Below are 19,368 nucleotides of genomic sequence, written 5' to 3'. Positions count from 1 at the left end.
AATCTAATAATTAGCCCATCTGAGCTAAACCCTAGTTTTCCTATAAATACTAGGTGAAGGCAGCAATCTGGGTATTTCAAACTAGATACTCAGGATGTAACGCAACCTTGTGCTTAAACCCTAAACCCTAACAAGCCCATCTCCAGTTCTGCATTACTGAACTGGGTTTTGATCTGTTCCATACTATTTTCAGTAACAGGGCAAAATTACAAGCAAGAACATAAAAGAATAAGAAGGATAAAAAAAACGAGGATAAGGAACCTAAATGCCCATGTTGTTGTTGCTTTAGATTTTAACAGAAAAAACCCGAATCACCATCATCGAAGTTGAGTGCATAGCTGAAAGGGTCATAGTGGAAACTGAGCCTCTGCTGCGATCTTCCCTTGACTTGCCTTCGAATCTCTGCTCGAACGCTCCAAAATAAGCTTCTGAACTTCCTCTTCCCGCAATCAAGAACAATCTGCTCTTTTCCTGTCTCTGGTGTCTACGGCGCCAAGAAAAATGTAGAAATGCACTGGTTCACCGAGCAGATCCCCTGTTGAGGAGGACGAGGACGAGCTTTGCAGAAAAATAAGAAGGAAAGTGAATCTGGTGTAACCTCTGCAGCGCTCCAATGGTGGGAAGAAAGGATGAAGATGAACCGAAACCGAGTGTTTCCTTTTTGCTGCATTTTTGGGTTTACCCACTCGGGTTGAGAGGACCCGATTGCCAAAACGGGTAGAGTTTCATGAATTGGTGCAAACCATTTTTGTTCGTTAGGTTTGTTTATGCTATGTGTAGCACAGTGAAGATTGCGTTGCCAGCTGTTGCCTGATTAAAGAATTGGGGAGGATTTATCTGTCTAGTATTCGACTGTGACTGAGACAGGGGTGTAAATATGCTCTGTTGGGCCGAGCCTGCCATGAGCTCGAACAGGGTTGACGATTTGAGGTTGGGTTAGGGTTGAAACTAGGGGTGTTAATTGGGGATCTTTATCACCTCCAGTTTGCTGATCGGCCCATTCCCCAGTTCCTCTAACAAAAGGGGGCTAAAATGACCTCTCTACCCATGCCCAAACGCCATGCCCGGGTGGGGTCCACCATCCCCCTATTAGAGGAACTGGGGAACTGGGCCGGTCAGCAAACTGGAGGTGATAAGTTTCCATTAATTGGTCGATTCGATCTGGGTTCGGCTCGGTTTTTCCGATTTTAGTGTGGCTTTTAGGGAATTCAAAACCGAACCAATAAGGACGTTTTGGCTCGTTTTCAGTTTCGGTGCGGTTTGATTTCGTGTCGTTTCAGTTTATGATAATGGGTTGATAGTAGTTTGGATTCGATTCGATACCGGGTTTTTTAAAACAAGTTGGGTTCGGTTTGTGCCTATTTTCTTCTCTTTCTCTTTTCAACTACATAAAATATTTCATTAGCCCCACTTAAAAAGGAGATCAATGGAAGAAGCATTGTTACAAATCAATTTCTCTATTTTACTCATTGATTTTTAATAATTTTCCTTACAACCATGAATTTGCTCACTAATATTGAAATCAATTCAATTATTCATAATCTTTTACTCAGAATTTTATTGGTTTCATTCGGTTCGGTTTTCGGTTTGTTATCGGTCGATCCGGTGTGGTCCGGTTTTCAATTGATCCTGTCATACCCCAGTCCAAAACCAATCTAATAAGGATCAGTTCAGTTCGATCTTGGGTTTTTTCGATCGGTTTCGATCGGTCTTAACAGTTCGGGATAGGTTTTGACACCCGTAGTTGAAACTCTCAGGTCAAAGTTGAGGCCTCGGATTAAACCCAGCCTGGCCCGGCCCTTTGTTACGTTATGCTTTATAATTTATTGTTTATACTTTACAATTTTTGTGTACTATCTAATTATCCATTGAATGGATATATTTTCAATTTTAAGATTGGACTAAGTTTTTTAATCCAAAGAAAAATTTAATGGTCAATTGAGTATGAAACAAACCAATACCCAATTACATGTATCTCGTATTATTTTTTTATTTATTTTTTGGTAAAAGGGGATATTACTGAGAAGAGGGGGGATGTATCTTGTATTTTTAATACATAGGACAAAGTAAATGGCCAAAAATCAGGGTAAATCGGGCCAACCCGGCCTAGCCCGGCCCAATCAAGGTCAATCAGGGCCGGGTTGGGCAGGGCTGAGCCCGACAGGGGTTGGGCCTAGGCTAAGATATCTCAGCCCGAACTAGGGCCTGGTTGGGCTTGGGTTGAGCTAAGAGGACTTAGGGTTGGGCTAGGGTTTTAAGAAATCTGGCCCTGTTTCACCCCTAGACTGTGTGTACAAGCCAATAGCATTATTAGTAACAGTATTATGAGAAAAATAACGTTGACCGGTAGTGTCCCCCTATGCCCTCTCACATGGGACAGTGAAATGACCACCCCACCCTTCCCCTTGATGCATGTGTGTGAGCCGTGTGGCTCCAATTGACCCAAGTGCTGGTGTAGGCCATACAGCCTAGTAGCAAACCCCTTCCAAGTATTATTTATAAGGGAAGTAAGTTTCCGTCTGGGAGTGTGGCCTACGTGCAATACTCCCATATGTCTATCTCTCTCTTCTTCAAAACAAGGGAGCAGAGGTGTCTTTTCAAATGGGGAGAAGAGAGATAGACTCATGGGAATCCTGGCATAGGCCACACTCCTAGACAGAAAACTTTTTCCCTATTTATAAAATGGGCCGGCATGTGCTACACGATTGGTTGGTGTTCTTTCTCCCATAAAACAAAGGGAATGCATTCTCTGTAAGGGAGCATAGCCCCTGTGCTAGCATGGGGGCCAATGGGAGTGTGCACGGAAGCATCAACAAGGGTGTAGGCCATGCTCCCCCACAAAGAACAATTTCCCTGTCTTTTTAAGGAGAATAAATATCAGATATATTAATCGGGAAAAAGAATGCTACTGAGGCACGTGTGGTTTGTTTCCCCTGCGCCCAGACATAGGGGTGGGCAAAATAACCGTCACACCCCCATGGAAAGGTGGAATTTCTTGGGGGTGCAACAGTCATTTCACCCACCCCTATGTTTGGGCATAGGGGCAGCATATCGCACGCGCACAAGTTGCATTGTCTTTCCCATATTAATATTTTTTTTTTTTTTTGAAGAGAATGCTACCTGGGCGAGTGCGATTCTCTGCCCCTGCGCCCAGACGCAAGGGTGGGTGTAATGACGTCCATGTTCCAAAAAAATTCCGCCTTTCCATGGGGTGTGGCGGTCATTTTGCCCTAGACAAAAGGCGGCACACCACACACGTTGAAGTAGTATTCTTTCTCCCTTTTTTTTTCTTAATATATATTAGTGTATTTGACGGAAATTTATCTTATCAAGTGTCGTGCACTACCCAATGCACCACACTTAAAAGTCTAACTGTCCACTCAACACTTGAAAGGATAAAAAAACGCCACTGCCCATATTTTTACAATCAGATTTTAAGTGTGGTACACGGTGCACTGCCAATTGAGAGGATGAAATCCTGTGCGTATTACAAAAAATCAAAACTGAAACCCTTCTTTTCTCCCCCAACCTCAAGTCCGAGTCCCTAACTACATTTGCAGAGGTGATCATCCCTGAAGGGTCCGATCATTAACAAGTAGCAAAACCTAGAACAGGTTCTTTCTCTCTCTGTTCCCAAACCCAGGTGTCACTCCGCCTCTCCACCTCTGCCTTCTTCAAACGAAGAATCTAACGGCCCTCTTCCAGTTTTGATCTTTCAAACCAGTCCTGTCTTTAAGAATTGAACAATACTAGAGGATACAGAAGGTACAAAAAACATCGAATGGCCCAGGTGGCTTTTTGCCTCACAGAGAACTGCCATACAATTTCCAGTTCAATTTGATTTCTAATCCTTTGTGGTTACATACTTATATGCCCAGAATTAACTGAACATGCGTAATGCATTGAGAGAACTCTTTTTTTTTTTTTCCTTTGTGGCAAGATTAAGGACATGAATTTATTAGTGAAAATTGTTACTTGAAGATTCAGTGTAGAAAAGCTTGATTCTTGATATACCTAAAATACCCACTTATGGCAAATTGACACATGACAAGGTTAGAAAAAGGTCCTCGTCCCGCTTCTCGTCAAAGAAGTCGACAAAGGCTTCTTGCAGCTTGTAGGAGGCCTGTTCAGCCAAGGTAGGCAGACTGCTGAGAAAATACTCGTTGAAATAGAGAAAAACATCAGTGTTTCAGCTCCCAGGTCGAATGTCAACTCCTACCCTCTCCTCTCCTACTTCTCTTGAATCTTCTCTAGGATTGCCAGTACCAGATTCCCCGCCACTCCAACAAGCCGATGATGAAGGAGCAGGTTGGTCGTAGATTAGGTTACCTGCCTGAAAAAATGATTGTATTCCCTAACGATCAAGTTTTTGGTGATTCTATGACCCATATCCGAATCAAGTACTATTTTTGTTTTGGTCTCCTTCCTTCTTTACTTGCTCTATGGATAGAAATTCTAAATTATCATAATCATAAAAATACTTACCAATTGATTATAGGTTCACTAAATCAATGTTGTAGTGTGCCAGAGCTGTCAGAGCTCGCCACCTTCACCCAGAAAGGTCTAAGCACAACCTTCACGCAAACAGGCCTAGACACTCCACCATCATGCTAAGAAACCAGATTCATTAACTATTTCTCCGATAAATAGGAAGGTGAAAATACGAGATTCAAGATAAACTCTCTAGACGACATCCAAAACTATTCCATTCACTACTGCTCTCACATCATGTTATCCGGATTCTGACTTATAAACATCAGAGAGAACATCAGAGAATGTCCCACGGAGTCGAACTCCGTTTATCTCCTATGCTCATTTCCTGGTTTAAGGTGTGCAAGTCTCCCCATTCAGATTTCAGTGGCAACAATTCTGCCATCAGCAGAAAATGATGCAGCAATGTCAAATGTTGAATAGAATCGGTGGTAGTATTGGCATACATCCCACGCATGGGAGAAGAACTAGATTCATTAATGCCTTCTACACGAATTAAGCGTCTATAACACAACAAACTGATGAATCACTAGCTCCAACAATTCAATCTCACAAAGATTGAAACAAAGTGATTCCAAGCACCAAGCACATTATGATCAAGACAAGCTTATGGAGCTGGATCCGACCTTCTAAAGTAGAAGTGGCATCCACTGTTAGAAGACATTTTCTTGCATTTCTCAGCCCAGTGAAACTAATAGCTCATCTAATTAGATTCACACACACTAGTAACTAACCATACACAGTCATTTCCCTTCCAACAAGGAAGGAAAACACAAATGTTTATCCATTAGGACTGCACCCTCAGGGTTTCAAAAAATCTGTTTTGGATCGGGAATCGTGCTACCGATTCACTCTGACTTCGACCAGTTGGACGCCGATTCTGAGTTTTAAAACCCTGACTGCATAAGGTGACTGATACACCACTCTATAAGGTGAGAGTGGTGACTGATACCACGACCATACATAAATCAAACAGAATTTAGATCTTGGCGTCTTGGAACAACCCTATAGACAGAATTATGAACAACATATTCCATATACTAACACCACATCAAAATCCTTAAACCTTGAAGAAACCCTAACCCTAAACCAAAACCCCAGAACTCACCATTCTGTGACATTAGTGGACGCAACAGAGCACATCTGAATGGATAAATAAACCTATTAATCCAACAAATAAAGAACAACCAAAATCCAAAATGCTCATTCTCATTTTCCCATAATTAAGCAGAATATGTTCAAATCATCCTGTTTAACAAAAAATGAACTTCAATAGCTACTGTGATCGGGTTCAACAAGCTTATTCACAATCTTTAGATTCCTAAAGAGTAGGTAAAAACACCAATGCCCACTAAATCAAAATAAAGAAATAACCCAGACCCACCATTCTGTGACCAGAGTGTAAGCAATGAAAACACATCTTCATGGCAAAATAAACCTAATTATCCAACCACTTGGGAAAAAACAAAACTCAGTCATCAATAAACGTAAATAAAGCAGAAAAAAAATCATTCTTATTCACATTAATAAGCAGAAAATGTCCGCATTATCCCACGGAAAACAAAATGCACTTCCATAGCTACTGTATTAAGTCTAAAACCCCTATTATTCCAGATCTATTGATTCCTCAAATCAACATAGAAGGTGAGAAAATAACAATGGCCTCTAAAATTACTAAGCTTGGAGTGGCGTATTTATCTTAAAATGTATTCTGTAACATGCCTTGCCACACACCAAAAGCACATGAAAATACATAAACAAGATAAACCCCTAAACCAAAAGGAAGAAAAGACCCAGAACCACATTCTCTAATCTCAAACAGAGTACCTGTTCCAATTCCACCAGAAAGGAAAAATAAACCTACCAATCTAACCAAATAAGGAAAACAGAAATCCAATCATTAAAAAATGCAAATGAGACAAAGCAGAAATTCATTCTCATTTTCCGGTAATTAAGAAAAATATGTTAAGATCATCTTGATTAACACAAAATGCTACCGTGAACGAGTCCAAAACCCCAATTCTCGAACTATAGATTCCTCAAAATCAACAAAGTAAAGGCATCAATGCCCGCTAAAACAATAATCTCTAGCAGAGTGATTCTATCATTTTGAGTTAGAATCTGAGCTTGGTGAAGAACCACCTGTTCTTTCCCGTCTTGAACCGCTCCTCGAACCGACCCTTAGTCTCCTTCAAAGCCGTGACCTTCTTATCACGAGATTGAAAGATATCGAGAGTGACAACGTCTTTGAGATCGACATCAAGGGTATAACGAGTGGGCATTATGTGGTTGTAGTTGACGAGCTTGATGAATATCTTCACTCGAGACTTCTTCGCAGTCTTCTTGGCTGAGTCCTTACGAATCACCTTCTTTGGATATTTAGCGACCCCAGCAACTAAGCAGTGGCCATAGGGACGATCACGAGTGCCATCATCGAAGGATCGGATGATAACTGCTTTGCGACCTGCGAATCGACCTTGAAGGATGACCACGGCCTTGTTAGGCTTCAAGAACTTGACCATTTTTTGGCGAGCTCTGCAACGGCTGCTCTCTCCCTTTCTCACTTCCTTGGTTGAGCGCTCTAAAACCCTAGATTCTGAAGATGGCAATATAAACGAACATTTGATAGATAAAGGACCCTTTTACTTGATGAAATTACTAAAATATCCGATTACTACCCTGGTCGGCTAGGTTGCCCTAGGGCCTAACCCACCCTAAACCTGGTTGATATGCAAACGGACTTGCTAGCGAAAAAGATTGCTGCGCTGCCTTTTTACAGATTCCGTTATCCCCACACATACAAAACAAGGCCCCATCCATGTGGATCTCACATAGACGATGCCACGTTCTACCCCCTATTTGGGAATAATTATCACTTCCAATTCCTCACATAGGAGGGGAAATGACCATCCTACCCCACCTTGGGCAGTGTGTTCGGGCAGGGGGTAGGGTGATCATTTCCATTCCTATGTGAGGAATTGGAGAAAATTGGAGCGGGCAGCAAATTGGAGGGGATAACGATTCCCTATTTGGTGTAATATGCACATTCCTGCCTTTGTAGGAAACTCTCCCTCAACTTGTTATTATGATTCATAATAGGGGGAGAGTCTTCTATCCCGAAGCAGGGTACAAGGGCCAATAGGAGCGCATGAAAAAGTATCAACAACACTCTGTATAGACTCTTTTTTCCCTTTTTAATAAAAAAATTTTGAAAGAAAAAATGTTGCCCAATTGCATAGACCACTAGATTCTATGCCCAGGCATAGGAGTATGTCAAATTACTGTCTTGCCTTTCATAAAATAAAAAATCTCATCTGTGTTGAGGCCCATATGCACACTGCCATTGGATACTACACTGGTATTGGGGGCTAAACAACCAAACACCGAAAAATATTTTAATTGAGTTTAACTGATTGGAAATTTTTTTTATCACATCTATCATCTTTATTCATGTGGATTCATGATTTAATATGTTAACCATTGGATAGATTTAGAATTAATGAGTTTTTTTAAAAAGACCACACCTAACTTACTCATGCTAGATATAACATAACAAAATTAAGGTTTATGGTTTAGGATAATGATCTAAAACAATTGGAATCGGTTAAGACTTTCAACCCGAAATGCTTAGGAAAGAGATTTTCTTCAACACGCATCCGATGGCTGAAGGCACTCGAAGTGCATGCTCGAATGATCCTAGCCGTCAAATGTGAGGTAGAGGGGATGCAGGTCCAAATGCCTACGGTCTTGTCTTAAGTAGAAGACATTGCCCAGTTAAACGATCCACTATTAAATGATCCAAAAACTGAATCGAGAATTGGCCAAACCTAACCTTAAAGGCTTAATCCGAGTCTAATCTAATGGATATCTTAAAAGATCCATAATCTCATGGATCCAACAATTTTTTGGATCCAAATCATTCAAAGCATTCATTTTCCAAGTAAATGTTAAGCCAAAAAAGGTATCAAATTTGATATTGTGGGCCAGATTTGCATGAGGTTGTAATTTCCTTCTTAATTTTATTTGTTTAAGTAGATTATTCCGCTTAAATAGAATTTAAACCCAATTATTGAGATTATATACATACCAAGAAAAGGTTTGGTTTCGGCTGGTACTTGTTACATATTGTATCTTAAACTGAAGCAAAAAAACAAGGCCGAACTGATTGACACCGTATCTCTTATACAAGATTAAAGCAAGTGAGAGGGGAACTAAAAGATTCTACTAACCATTAAAATCAGGGTTTGAGGTATTGGATCGAATTAGCCGATTTTGGCAGGATTGGATCGGTATCGGTTGAGACCAATCCCGATTTAGTTGTACGGACATGAATAAAAATGTAAAAAAAAATAAATTAAGTACAAAAGTGTCATATTTACCCGAGTTAGGACGATCTCGATCCAATTCGGTTTAGTCGTTATCAAGATCACGAACTATGATTAGACTAGTATTTATTAAAAACATAATCATTATATAAGCCGTCTTAGCTCAGCTGGTAGAGCGCGTGGCTTTTAACCACGTGGTCGTGGGTTCGATTCCCACAGACGGCGATGTTTCATTTTTCCGCCGCCGGGAAAGCGATTCTCTCTTTTTGCTCTCTTCTACATTTACAGTATTTATCGTCTCTATTTCTTCTTCATCCAAAGCTTATGGGGAAGTTTCCATCAATGGCGATCAGGTAAATCCTCAGCCCTATTGAATTGAATATTTCGGCAGAATTACATTTTTTTAAAGAACTTCAATTGGTTGTATCGTGTCTTTTTAATTATTTATAATTACTGCTTCATATATCGAAATGCAAGGGGTTGGGAAGCATATCAGATGCTTTCTCTTAGTTGTTGTGGTAAGGGTTGAAGGTCTGTTAACTACACTTATATGTGATATAAACTGTCCTTTGGGTTTGATAAGTTTGGAGAATGAAAAGTTCCTTCTGGACTTTTCTTCTGACCAACACTCATATGGTGGCAAAAATGAGCAAAGTTTTCTTTTTTACGTTGAGATTCATTTACTTCTATGTTTGACAGACACCCATTCGAAAGACCTGAAAAAGGGCCTGATTCCTAATGAACACAACTTCAAAGGGCAATTTGACTAACACTCAGATGGGGAGAGGTTTTAAATTGGTGAATTTATTTCTGTGTTACTGAAAAATGTGGTATTTCATTTTCAACTTAAATGAATATTGATTTTAGGTTATTAACTTTTAACAAGTTTACATACAATAGAGTTGTTATTTTGCAGAATATTAAATGGTTGTTTTGTTTGGTCGAAATGAGTTGTAGGAGTATATCGATACGTCAGAAGCTCCAGAGCTGATGGAATGCGTTAAATCAAGCCCTTTAACCTATCCCATACTAGGCTGGCCCAATCTAGTGCCCATAGAGTAGATTGAGCCAAATTAGGCACTTAACATAGACGACATTGATAGGAGGGAAAAAGAAGTAACTCAACACTCCCCCTCAAGCTGGAGTATATACATCATCCATGCCTAGCTTCAAACAACCATCAAGAAAAGCCGGATGAAACAAGGCTTTAGTTACATATCACAAAGCTGATTCCCAGAAATAACAAACAGAGTTGAGATCAGTTTTCTCATCACAGCATCCCGAACAAAATGACAGTCCACCTCAATGCATTTTGTCCGCTCATGAAAATCCCGAACCAAGCTTTGTTACTGCTGCAGAGTGATGAAAGAAACAGAATGTCCTCTTGGCGTTGGAAGGAAGAAATTAGAGAACATTGATAATCATTTATTAGTCTTTGAATATGAATACTTATTTAATTCTACACTTGTTTGCTCTGGTTGATTACTCTATTGTTTGTACAGTTTATGGCTTTTGTAGGCTATGTGATTTTTAATTCAATTTTCTATTGATGCTAAGACAAGATTTGCTATTTTGCCTCTTTTTTTTTTTTTTTTTTAAAAAAAGAATTAGTTGTGGGGTACAATAAGGAACCAATGAATGACTATTGTAATGATGCAGAAGAATATAAAGGGATGAAGAGCCTTCTCTGTTTGTCCTTTTAGGTCCTTATTTCTGGTTCATGGATGTTAGTTTTTTCTGTTATCCATAATTTCATTGCTTTAGTTTCTGCCCCAGATTTCTTCCTCTTCATTCTGGAAATGAGTGTTATTGATTGATTTATCAACACATTGCACTTGGTTTATCGAAGCATATATAATTATATACTGGGAAAACAGTTGAAACGCACCAGAGGTTCACTCTGTAGTTGCAATGGATCTTCCTCTACTGATCTAGAATCTTCAGTTGATTAAGTGTAGCTCTGAATTTTGCAGCTCTCTTTCAATAGATAAACCAAAAGAAGAGCAATAAAATCAAAGCAAACACAAAGTCAGATATTTATGTGATTCAATTTTGTGGTCTATATCCATGCATGGGGTGTTCTCTTCTTATTCTTTAGTCTTTACCATGAGAAAGATGAGAAACAGTACTTCAAAGGGCGTACCCAGTGCACGAGGCTCCAGCCACTGCGGGGTCTGGGGAGGGTCATAATGTACGCAGCCTTACTCCTGGTTTCTCAAAGAGGCTGTTTCCAGAGTTGAAGCTGTGACCACTTGGTCGCAATGGAGCAACCTTACCGTTGCACCACAACCCTCTCTTTTCATATTCTCTTAAACCTGAAAAGTACAAATGTACAATGCCTATAACTATCCTGTACATTTTAATTGTTAGAGTTTCCACTCCTACTAAAATTTGATTTAGTCTCCTAGTAAGACCATAGATCACCTCACACAGCCCTTAGATTGGATGTCTATTCAATAGTTGGGATAATAGGCATCTTTCAACAAATAAGAAAGAACAAGCATTTACCTGCATTATTTCATCCGTTGTACCCTTTATCCTCTAAATGTAGGCTTTTTCGCAGCCACGATTGGGGCGGGGTAAGAGGCCTGGATGGGCAGACCTATTGCCCATGTTCGTTACACCAAAACCTGTATTATATATGTCTTTCGGACTAAACAACCTTATACTAGTAAAGGCTTAGTAGTCGTCTAGTTCCTTCTCAAGGTCATTTTACAAGAATAAGACGTAATAAGTGCAGTTCAGGTGAAATCGATCTGATTCAGCGCCTAACCAAGTCCAATCACCAATGAACCTGATATGCAAAGCTATAAGCTCTGCATTAATGTTGGTCTTGGTAAGACTTGAACTCATGTCTTCTCAGTTACATGCAACACCCTAACCTCTATCCATATCCTCACCTCACCAATATAAATACATACACATATACCTCACCCTGTTTTCTATTTATTACCCCCACAAAATACATTACAACTGTTTGTATGAATTTGATTTAAAAGAAGTGGAAATTTGGGACTGGATATGGACTTTGGCTTCAAAAGGAGTAAGTGGATATAGCTGTGCATTTCAATGATAGTCTTTCTGATAAGATTTATTCAAGGGTGTTGGAGGCATTTAACGTGGCAACCTGCTCTCCCAAATAGTGATAGAAGTTTTCTGTTGAAAGTGGATCAGCATCTCCATTACAATAACCATGTATTTCTATTTCTGTTCTACGTGCCATCATATATTAGTACAAAAATTTGATAAAATTGACCTGTGAATTTATCAATGATTTTAGGAAGAATCATTAATTTTGTAGATTGGACTTGACTGCTTAAGTGTGTCTAACAAAGGGGAAAATGGGGAGTGGGCTTAATACCCCTTAGGTTGATGGATGAGGCCTGCCCTAGAAAAAGGCTAGGAGATGTGGACAAGGACAAAACAGCTTATAGGGAGGAGCAGTTGCCATTATGGAAGTAAAGCCCCTTGGTTGGATACAGTAGACATCGGTTTAGCCAGTGTACAAGTCTCAGATGGTGGCAATGTTAGATAGCAAATATTGCTTATAGGGTGGATAGAGAGTGATAATGTATGTATGCTTGTGGGAAGACAATTATTGTAGTAAAAGAAGTGCCCCCTATATTTTTCTGAGTTTTGAGGAAGGTGTTTGGTGTACCTAATTTTCAGTTTTATGTAGTGGAAAAGGAGGCACATCAATGACAGGAGTGACCAGCTTAGTAACTTGTAAATGCACACCTTTAACAGAGGTCATTGCAAAGATGGAAAGTATTTGTTCCTTAGGCCATCTATCCTTAAAACTGTAGATCTTATAACTTGAGATGTTTTAGTATGATCGAGTGGGGCGGACTTATTTGATAAAAATTCTCTTCTAATCAGCTTGTCTATAAAGAGAAGGGAATTTTATTCTTATACATGAATAATATTCAGTTCTTTTACTAATGTCAAGATGTTTATATAGCTCTTGTTTGTATCTTGCTCTCCAGTTTAATTTTTGACCGACAAAGGCTGTTTACCACCACTTTCAATCCAACAAGTCTGGCTAATGGAGAAGGCTCCACATTGGAAGCTCTGATATTTGACATTGAAGAGTTGGTCAGCCTACGGCATCAGTGAGGTCAATTGCCAATATCATAGAATCAGCATCTTTATGCAGAAGCAGTTAGACAAGAATTTGGTAATGTAACCAGGCCTTTATCCCTCCCCCCCCCCCCTTCTTAGTGACAGGATGAACCCATGAGTCCCATCATTTCCATTGAATTTCTGAGAGCATATAAAAAAAAAAATAAAAAAAAATGTACACTTTTTATTTTAAATCAAAGGAATGAAAACGATAGTATAAACAAAATAACCATGTACACTTTTTTGTTTTTTAATTGAAGGAATGAAAACATTAGAATTGCTTATCATTTTCCTTCTTGGATGGAAGCTGTGCTATCTGTTATCATTTCAAACTTAACAATCATTAATTCTACTGGGGGAGGGTTATAAATGGATAATATATTGACTTCCTGGACATTAGGAATTGGGGTACTTTCCATAGGACCCATTTTATTTACGGGATTCATTACAACTTAGCGACTTGGTAGTTACTCGAGATTCCTGATTGTTCAATTTTCTTGATGTGAAAATGTACAATGGTCAAATCAGATAGTTTTCTTGACACCACCCTTTCCACCCCACCCCCCCAAAAAAAAAAAAAAAAAAAATCATGTGGGAGTTAGAATTAATTCCCATTTACCTACTTATTTTCATCGGGGGAGAGGGAGAAATGTCTATATTTGGCTACTTCCAAAAGGGAGATTTTTGTAAATAATTAAAACTAACAATATCCCAATCATGTTGTTATGAATTTCAAATGGTTTTTAGGTTACAAAAAAGATTTTAAATTGATTGGAATTTGGAAATTTCAATTTTGAAAGCTGAAACCAAATAAATAAATGTTCTAATTTTCAAGATCTTGACTAGAATTTCTGCAAAATGAATATTTTAATTACTTGGAATTTTGTTTGAAACAGTCTAATATTTTCCAAAAGTTTCATAGAACTTGTGTAATATTTTGTAAATTTAATTGGGTTTTCTTGTCTTTATGTTTTTTATTCTATTAGTACGTGACTACATGTATTAATCTAAGATAGTAATATAGTCCTAGGCTTGAATAGTCAAACTAGGAGCCAAATAATAAGGATCTGATTTGAACATTAGTTCTAGTAGGTCAAATTAGGTGTTTTGGTTAAATTAGGGTTATGGTTTAATGGGATCTAGGGTTTGATGGTAGGGTTAGGTCAAGTTGATGTTGGGGAGTCTTCCAGTGAAAGTCTCACTAAACTTTATCAAGTCAAGGATGGGTAATCAGAATCGGCAGCAGGTTTTGGGATTAGGGTTTGGGTTTTGTGAAGAGGGAGATTTGGGAAATCTAGGATTTAGGATGGTCAAAAGGGGCTGCAACCGAGTTTCTCAATGGGTGAGGAGAGAACTCGATCAAAGTATGGAGGTTTTTTTATGGCTGGATAGGTCTGGACATAGTTTAGGTCTTGGGAAAATTGAAACAAATAAAGGGGTATCTAGGGTTGGGTGTATGGAAGGTTAGAAGAAGAAAGGTTGGGGGTTGGGAATGGTTCAACTTACTATTGTTGCAGAATTGCTTGGACAACAGCTAACTTGAATGAAGAACCTTCAAGAAAAAAACCAAAACTTGAACTTGAAAGTATGGCTTCAAAAGAACCACCCAGGTTTCACACCGCAAGGTGTTGATTGGATCAAACACCAATTCCACTAGTCTTGATCACACACAAGACAATCTTCATCAATGAAGAACTAGTTGCAAAGCAGCAGCTTAAAGAGAGATTTCAAAATACGCCCCCCCCCCCTGAATTTTACTTTATTTATAATGGCCAAAGGCCTTACACCTATTCAGCCTAGGAGAAGGAAAGATTCCCCTTGCTGATTCCAATTACATATCCAAGAGAATATAAAAGGTCATGCGACTTTTAAGTAGTCAAATGACTCTAATCTAACCTAGCCGATTCTATCATGTGACCACTTAAAAAATAACTAATTTAAATTAAACTGAGTATGAAACTACAAACTGCTAACACTAAAACTACTTGGACAGCTTTGCCTTCTTCTTTTGAACGTAAGTCTTCAAACCTGCATCAGATAGCCTCCTCACCCCCCTCTTTTTGATGCTATAAATGTATTCTGTATATTTCTCATAAAAACATTAAAAAAAATATTTGTATCCTGTTTATAAATCTGTGCTACCTATTAGGTGTTGATGGTGAAAACCAATCAGCTGGTGAATCAGTAACAACGATGAAGTGGACCTGCTTACTAGACATCAGTAAACTTGTTTCTAAGCCATTAATCATCGCCTTTTCATGACAAGTATCTTTCAGTTAGTTCAAGCTCTGTGCCTCACCCATCCCTTTAACCAAAAATAGAATTTCCCCAAGTAGTTCAAGCGCTAAATATTTTTATTGTGATGGTTAGTCTTATTATGTTGTTAGGTCTTCCATCATTGTCTCTTTTGAAGCATTGATAATCCTGCTGCATGTCACAGTGCTTATGAACTCTTAAGGGAAACAAAGTCTTGCCCTCAGCAATCAAAAGTTCTTCTATGTGTCTCACCTGAAATGTCACACCCTGAATTTCGAACCATCGGAATCTATGATCAGAGCGTACAAATACGTTCCCACACTATCGCCAGAATCACAGATGCAATAGTTAAGCTAACTCATCCACACCGCACAAGACATAAATGATCAGGAGAGGATATAATATAAATAAATCAGAGTAACGGAAGCTAAATGATAATATAATAACATAACTTGTCAATGTTTATCCCTGTTCAATAATCCGTCACAAACACAGACGAAACCATGATGACATCCCATCAAGACTTATGTATTACATAGTGTATAAATAATACATTCTTCCTGACGGGATTAAAATAATGAGATAGTTAGTATCAAAAGTAATATCCAAAAAGAAAAATATCCCAAAAAGGGGCCACCGACCCAATATCTCAAGAAGCTACTCTCTTAAGTAGCAAGTCTCACAGTAGCAGTCTGGTCCATGCTCCCCTTCCTCAGGGGCCCACCAGTCCTCGCCACTGCCGCCCTCAGGGGTCATAGGCTCCGAGCCGATTGGCTCCACCAAACCTGTATCATCATCTAAAAAGAAGTTTCCACGAGGGGTGAGCTCCACTGAGCCCAATGAGTAAATCAAATCATGCAAAGGGTTACAATATGCATGGATGATAATGTTATGATGCATGAAGCAATGATTACATGTGCACCTAACTCTAACCTCTAAGTCAGGTATAGTACAACTACAACGCCCTAGGTAGCATCATCGGCCCTCCATCTCTCACACACGGATGGCCTATCTGACGATGTCAAACCCGAGTTGCGCAGGGAGCCTGCCGGTCCCGGTCCTCAATTGGACTCGCCGGTTCCAGTACCTCAACCTGAATCGCTGGTTAAGCCAGCTAACCCCCGAGGTTAACCCCACTGCCACGGTTCTGATCCTCCATCAGAATCGTCGATCTCAGTCCTCAATCGGAATCGCTGGTTTCCCTGTGGGGGATCATCCAACACGTAAACCCCTGATGGCAAGGGTCGTAGCACTGGGTACGCAATGCCTAGCCACAACACCTACTATCTAGTGGTGTATGTACACTATAACATATGGATTCCATCATTGTCAAATCGCATAACATTGTCTTTCACAATATACATCACCATATTCTCAATCAAATATCACATCATGACAGTAATTGAAAGTAAAATGCAACCTAGTGTCTACATTCAACATGGAAGAGTTTCCATCACTAAACAATAGATTTTTCAATAAGTAAACATACATGTACGTGTATGACAATCATATAATGAAATGCAAGTAGGTTCGGGTATCTGATTTCCTCACTTTGAATTTTGGTTTGATCGAACCGTGAATGATCCGGCGCGCTAAAATATGAGCCGACCCCCGTATTTGGGTGCCCTAGATGCACAAAAAGACACACAAGAGACTATTACTAAGGTCCCCAAAAGGGTAGGCATCAATAGGGTTTCAAAAGTGTAAATATTGTAAAACGGTAGGAAGAAATTGGTAAAATGGTAGATTCATTTCTGGACTGTTCCTACCATTTTTCACCGAGAGAAAAAGGTAGGAAGGCAGGGTTTAAAAAGGTAGGAAGGCACTTGGGCTGCTCCTACCGTTTTAGCCCGACTGCAATTACCTTTTTACATAAACAAGTTTATAATGCATATTTGGCTTGGCGCTTTGGTTTCATGGCCCAAATGGGTATGTTCTAAGGTCATGCCATACAATGATGGCCAAGAATGTTACCCTAGTCTAGGGTTTTAGATCTTACCATCAAGAGGGTTTATAAACCCAATCTTACACAAGAGATGGGTGATAGATTGGAATCAATGAACCCTAGCTCATGGATTCTTAAGCTAGAGTTGGCATTGATGGCTTAGGTCACCAAATGGGGAGGATGGAAGCTTTTACTTACCATATCAAGGAGATTTTAGTACCTTCCATTAATGGTTCCTCCAATAGATTGGTGAAGCCATTAATGGTAGGACACCATCCAAGATCCAAGAGTGTAGGGATTAATGGGGATGAGAGAAAGGACAATGGTTAGGTGAGGAACTTATCAAGTGGGGATGGTGAGTGAGTGAATCCTCCTCCCTTCCTCTCTTCCTTCTTCCTCTCCTTCTTTCTCTTCTTCTCTTCTTTTCTTCTTTTCCTCCCCAAATCGATTTAGGGTTAGAGTGATATGGGAATAGTGGTCTTAGCCCTATCTATTCAAAAAGGTCCCTAGGGCATGTTTGGCTAGGTGTTGGTCCTTAGGTCTAAATGCTCTAGAGTCTGTTTGGTTGGACATCAAATCATAGGTTAATGTTCAAGTTATTGGGCCTCAACTTTATGAGGCCCACAGACCATCTCTATCTTTAATTAAAGGGGGTGCTACACACCCAAGCCCAATCAATTATCTATGCTATAAATGGAGTATAAGAATAATGGCTTACTCCCAGTCATCGTAAAGCGGTACATTGAATCGGGCCAGGCCCCGCAGGTCAGCCTGCGGAGGGTAAGCCAAGAACACTCCTTTGTTGACAAACTTCCCTCTGTCCTTGTCGATGAACCTATCCTCGACGACCTCTCCCGTCTCAAAGTTAACGATCTTATGGGACAGTTTGAGTATCATTGCCCATAGCTCCCTGGTGTACACCGTTGTCGATTCTACACAAGTTTAACCAGACCGGTTAGACCGGGCTTTAAACCAGGGTTTGGGCACGGATTTAACATGAAACCTGAAAGAACCTATTGTAAAAGGTCTGTAGTGTACCTTGGCAATATCGACTCACCAAAGGAGGCCCTCTAATGAAACTGATTCTGATTTGATTCCTGGGTTTGACTCAGTGAAAGAACTTTGTTTCTGAATAACCGGGTTGATCGGTACCTTAAGGTTTTAACTTTCAAGAATGACTTCAACTAACTACAAATGCCAGCCCATTTGGTATAAGGCTTTCAGTTGAGTTTACCTCAACTAGCTTTAAATGACTAGGAAAAAAAATACACTTCTACCCTCTAGCAGTTGGCATTGTATCGATATGAAATTTGGACATGTTGACAATTATAGATGATGTAAATATGAAATTTGTATAGCTAAATCTAACATTTGCAATGTTTGATTTTTGAAGTTCCTAGAGTGGTGATTCATGTGAAAGTTTGACAACAAAGCCTCTTGGGGATTTAGCTGAAATATACCTCTTAGTCCTTTGATGTGTGAATACCAGCTCCAAAGGGCTTGTTTTCCAAGCCTAAATCATATACAGAATTACAGATATACTTTGGCCTTTTTTTTCTCTACTGAGAATTTTCATAATTAAAACAGAGGGATTGACTGAACCCAAAATATTTAATTGCATTTTTCACTAAATTGAGCATTCCCTGGAAGCAACGGGGCTCCAACAAAAGGCTGTAACACACACAAGCCCCAACTTTAGCTATTAGTTGGAAACTGGGATTGCCAAAGGGAAGGGGCAATCAAACAAAAGCTGAAAGGAAGCATGCATATGCACTTCCATAGGGTTGCCTTGAAACCATGACTCCATATTTTAAGACCCTGTCTTACATTCTGGGTTTTTTATTTCCTGAATTTTTACGATTTTTTTTGTATATATTAATTGTACTTTTAGACTTTTAGTTCAAAATGCTAAATTTTAAAAATGCTGAGTTGTTTGTTTTTTTAGATGATTCCATGTATGGATTCCAATTAGGCATAAAAAGGACTGCAATCGGCTGGATCATATTGAATCTAGTTTTTAAAATCTTGGCTTGTAGGGCATTAAATGGCAATGAGCGAGCTCCTTTTTTGGGGATTCAAACTGTGAAAGAAACTCAATTCTTGAAGAAACAAAATTTTTTAAAAAAGCTGCAGCAAAAAATGTTCAGCTTTAGGAGAGAAACAAATGAGCAGTGTGGAGTTGGAGTTGGAGTTGCTAGTGAAACCTATTGGAGACCGCAAATGCAGCGG

At 39.4% G+C, this 19,368-nt stretch overlaps 1 protein-coding gene, 1 long non-coding RNA gene and 1 other non-coding gene across 3 annotated transcripts; 1 reads left to right on the top strand and 2 right to left on the bottom strand.

The window, feature by feature from the left end:
* Window positions 1-245: 245 nt before the first annotated feature.
* On the bottom strand, window positions 246-5,879 carry LOC122639431. Its single transcript, XR_006329509.1, has 2 exons — window positions 5,844-5,879; window positions 246-463 (listed from the first exon to the last, which is right to left on the bottom strand). It is a non-coding gene; the product is annotated as an uncharacterized LOC122639431 (long non-coding RNA).
* A 523-nt stretch (window positions 5,880-6,402) lies between these two features.
* Window positions 6,403-7,098, bottom strand: LOC122639429 (60S ribosomal protein L27-3-like). Its single transcript, XM_043832287.1, has one exon. The coding sequence runs from the start codon at window positions 7,011-7,013 to the stop codon at window positions 6,606-6,608; it is 408 nt and encodes a 135-aa protein (XP_043688222.1). The 5' UTR covers window positions 7,014-7,098; the 3' UTR covers window positions 6,403-6,605.
* A 1,870-nt stretch (window positions 7,099-8,968) lies between these two features.
* Window positions 8,969-9,041, top strand: TRNAK-UUU. The gene has a single exon. It is a non-coding gene; the product is annotated as a tRNA-Lys (tRNA).
* Window positions 9,042-19,368: the final 10,327 nt, after the last annotated feature.

The sequence above is a fragment of the Telopea speciosissima genome, chromosome 9 (genome assembly GCF_018873765.1).
Source record: "Telopea speciosissima isolate NSW1024214 ecotype Mountain lineage chromosome 9, Tspe_v1, whole genome shotgun sequence".
Classification (NCBI taxonomy): domain Eukaryota; kingdom Viridiplantae; phylum Streptophyta; class Magnoliopsida; order Proteales; family Proteaceae; genus Telopea; species Telopea speciosissima.
The sequence above is the reverse complement of the archived record's forward strand: the minus strand, read 5'-3'. Positions and strand labels throughout refer to the sequence as shown.

What these genes read in the sequence shown, in the direction of transcription:
- LOC122639429 (XM_043832287.1), bottom strand. Translation starts at nt 7,013, where the DNA reads ATGGTCAAGTTCTTGAAGCCTAACAAGGCCGTGGTCATCCTTCAAGGT.